This window comes from Rhamphochromis sp. 'chilingali' (assembly GCF_963969265.1).
Source record: "Rhamphochromis sp. 'chilingali' genome assembly, chromosome: 17".
Lineage (NCBI taxonomy): Eukaryota > Metazoa > Chordata > Actinopteri > Cichliformes > Cichlidae > Rhamphochromis > Rhamphochromis sp. 'chilingali'.
Genome location: NC_137944.1, coordinates 33,516,450 through 33,520,379, shown reverse-complemented (window position 1 = coordinate 33,520,379; position 3,930 = coordinate 33,516,450). Strand labels below are relative to the sequence as shown.

Below are 3,930 nucleotides of genomic sequence, written 5' to 3'. Positions count from 1 at the left end.
GTACCTACGCCTCCTCCATTGCCCCTGTTACCTCTGGTGTCCCCCAGGGGTCTGTGCTGGGTCCCATGCTGTTCTCTTTATACTTGTTACCCTTGGGCCGAATCTTTGATAAATACAATATTTCCACTTTTATGCGGATGACATTCAAATCTATTTTGAACTAGCTGAGGATGTCATGTTACAGCACGATCAGCGGGGCCTATCGCGCGGTGCCCCGCGCTTCACTCGGACTTTCTGACCACGTCATGATCCACCTAATCCCCGCGTACAGACAGAGGCTGAAGCTCTCCAAACCTGTCGTGAGGACTAAAAAACTGTGGAGCAACGAGGCTGTGGAGGAGCTTCGCACGTGTTTGGAGAGAGAGATACTCCCATACAGCTTATGACAAAATTTGATCCGATGTGATTGATGGCCCTAATCATGACCTTTTGACCTCCCCCCCTCCCCCCCCCGGAAGTGTATAATTTAATCCCCTAAGCGTGACGAATTGCATCCGGGTTAGGGAGGGGTGGGAAACCCCCAGCATCCGGAGAAGGGGGGTGAACCCCGGAAGCGCGCCACCTGTCCCTAAGCGTGTCGAATTGCATCCTGAGATGGGAGGGGTGGGAAACCCCCGTCATCCGGAGAAGGGAGGGGAAGCCTCCGGAAGCGCGCCACCTGTTGTTGGGAAAAAAAGTTTTTTAGAGGGAGGGACTGCGGCAGGGGAGGGGAATAAAAAGCAGAGAGGAGGCGTCACAATTTCTAAGTCACAGACACAAGATGGATTCTTTCATTCTGCAGCCCAGCAGCGCTCCTGTGTCCAACGAGATCTGCTCTCCTAAAGAAGGCTTTGAATATGACATATTCAAATACAGCATATTTACTATGGAAGGCATCGATCCGGACCTTATGACCCTACCGGAAATACTCCAGAAGTGTCTAGTCATTTTCAGACCTGATGCCTCATGTTCCATAAACATGAGGGGAGGGGTATGGTTCCTGAAGCACAGCGGTGATGCAGCAGTTGATTCTGTGTTGTATAGAGAGACAGAGCGGCAGTTAGTTTTCCACAAACTCATAGTCTGAACTCTGTTTCAATATTATGACAATTTTCTCTGTTTTTTTTTTTTTTACAATAGCGGATGTAATTTTACTTTCTTAAGCTGCACCGGCGTTTGTAATGGGAATAAAGAGTGACTTCCTGTAGAGAACCGTTTCTTTCAATAGTATTTTATTTTCCTATAATACAGACGCAGTAAAAAAAAAAACCTTTAAGATGATCAACCTAGCTTGTGATGAAAAGAAGAACTTTCTATCCGCTTGTAACCTACAGGCTGCCTACCCCGTATGTGTAAAAATGAATAAATATTCCTTAGTGAATACTACTTTTCCTTTTGAGAATCCCTTTTACAAGGGACTGAAAAACAAACCATAATTGCCGTGACAGGCGATCTTGTTTCACACACACACAGACCGCGGGTCAAGAAGGAATGAGACAGCAGATATCAGTTTTTTCTCAATGCTTATAACCTATAACATGTCCTCCAAAAAATTATTATTATTATTATTAAATCATCTATATGAGGTAGCTTTTGCGCAGCCTGCTCCTTGGTAGAGTTTTTTTCTTCATTACTTTTACAATGGGTTTTCTCGATAGACAGAAAATGAAAATGAGGAGTCAACAGCCGATATTATCATTGCTTGTATCCCTGTAAATAATTTCGTACATCTCCTCATAAAATAAACCTTAGTGGAAAAAGCTCATATTCGAATAAGTTTATTCCCCGCTGTGGGAAAGAGTTTTTTTCTCAGAGTCAACCATGAGGCGAGTTTTGTCAACAGCAAGAACAAGGTCAGACAACTGTTGCCCATAAGGTAAAACAAATATCCGCCTCAAAGTCATATTTTACCGTTGCAGACAGCCCTCACAAGAAGGCATTCAAAAAAGGAAATAGGATACCTCATCTCTCCCGACTGCACACACACGCACACACACACACACACACACACACACACACACACACACACACACACACACACACACAGAGAGACCCGAAGGATGAGAAAAAACCCCTCTCTAACTGTCAATATTGTCAGGAGAAAGATGCGAAAAACAGATGCACCGCTAGACGGGGATAAAATGAGAGAAGAAACGCGAGGGGAGTCAAAAAGAGCCGATATCTGCTCAGCCCCTACTGTGAAAGTTCTACCAATCGCGAGGAAGAATCCGTGAATATTATGTCAGCATTCCGTTCAAACAACGCCGCCGATCAGAGCGCCAGGGCCATCTCGCCAGAACTGTTCGTACCTCACCCCGGTAAGTTTTTTTTCTTTACGACTTTAAATTATATATCAACAGAGATGTCAATAATTTGATTACTTTCTTTTAGATTTCTACATCAATGATTTCACGCAAGTGGACTACGGTACGATTAAATAAGTATATATCATTTTTTAAATAAGTTTAGATAGACTTGATTTGACGAAATTTACTTGCTTATAGAGGCTATTGATATCGCTGAGAATAGCGGCAAAAATCCGGCCGTTTTCCGTGGCGAATTAGACGCCATACTCCCCGCAGAACCTCCGCTGCCGCCGCGTCGAAAAGAAGAACGAGAAGACGGCGCTATTTTCGTCTCCGCAGACCAGGAGAACTGCAGGAAAATAGATTTTAAATCCGAAGGTAAACAATATGATGCATTATCCGTCATTTTGATGAATAACAGGATGTGACGGAGTAATTCGAGTGTGCTATACCGCCCCTCCCGACTTGGAGTGGTATAAAGTGTGCTAGAAAGTTTTTATTTTTTTATTTATTTTAAATCTTTCTCTTTTTTGTTTTATTTCTCGACAGCCGAGATCGTCAATTTACCTATCCAAGCCCCCGCTACAGACAATAGGGCGGAGGAGGAGCGGGGTAAATAAAGGTTTTTTCATTCTCAAAAAATAGGGAGGAGGAGATTGTTTTCTTAAATCTTTTCTCTCTTCTGTTTTATTTCCCGACAGCCGAGATTGCGGATATACCTATCCAAACCCCCGCTACAGACAATCAGGCGGAGGAGCGGGGTAAATAAATGTTTTTTCATTCTCAAAAAATAGGAAGGAGGAGATTGTTTTCTTAATTCTTTTCTCTCTTCTGTTTTATTTCCCGACAGAGGCCGATACAGAAAATCAGGCGGAGGAGGAGGAGGAACCGTCCAGAGCTCCTCCTCTCAGGAGACTGAGAGGTAATTGACGGGGGATGAATCGATCCTAATAAACTTCTCCGCTCTATAAAAAATGTAAGTTTTAAAAATACATTCTGTCCGTCTTTTCTTACAGCTCGACGACTACTTCATAAGAAGAGAATCCTTGAAGACCTCGCTTTCATGTACGCCTTAACAGTTCGCACATATGCATCGATATACAGACACAGGGACCTGTAAAGGAATGCAAAGTAAAAGCATACGCATGTAAAAGTCTGTGAATTAAGAAATAAAGAAAATCATGTCGGAAGAACGCAGCATTCCTGACGCTTTGTTGGAAGCCGTGGCAGAATTAAACAGAAACGATGAACATTTAGCCCCACCGATAGAAAACAATATAGCCCCACCACCGATCGATCCCCTACAGCCTTTAGAAAACGCTTTGCAAGCCCTCCTTCAAAACATTGAAAACGAACGGCTTGCCGGTCTACTGAACTTTGACCCCCTGCAACCGTTAGAAAATGCTCTTCATCTCTACGACCAGCAGAGGGAGCCGCAGCAGCAGGTGCAGCATCATCATCATCAGCAGCCCAGGGAGGAGGAGCGGCCTGCGGAGCATCAACAAGGAGGATCTCGGGTACAGAACGATGCGGTGACTCGCCGCGAACAATTTAATAATTTTGAAATAAGGCGAGTATTTAACATTCCCTCTCCGGATGAAGCGAGCGACCTCGCTCAATTTTACCTCGACGTCAGGGATAATTT

At 44.1% G+C, this 3,930-nt stretch overlaps 1 protein-coding gene across 1 annotated transcript; it reads left to right on the top strand.

Moving 5' to 3' along the window:
• Positions 1–582: 582 nt before the first annotated feature.
• On the top strand, positions 583–3,405 carry LOC308385164 (uncharacterized protein; the record flags this gene model as incomplete). The annotated part of the gene is made up of 7 exons (XM_080863946.1): positions 583–2,297; positions 2,371–2,406; positions 2,484–2,663; positions 2,835–2,897; positions 2,987–3,046; positions 3,136–3,207; positions 3,302–3,405. Exons 1-7 carry the CDS (start codon positions 2,219–2,221, stop codon positions 3,403–3,405), a joined length of 594 nt encoding a protein of 197 aa, XP_080720072.1. The 5' UTR covers positions 583–2,218.
• Positions 3,406–3,930: the final 525 nt, after the last annotated feature.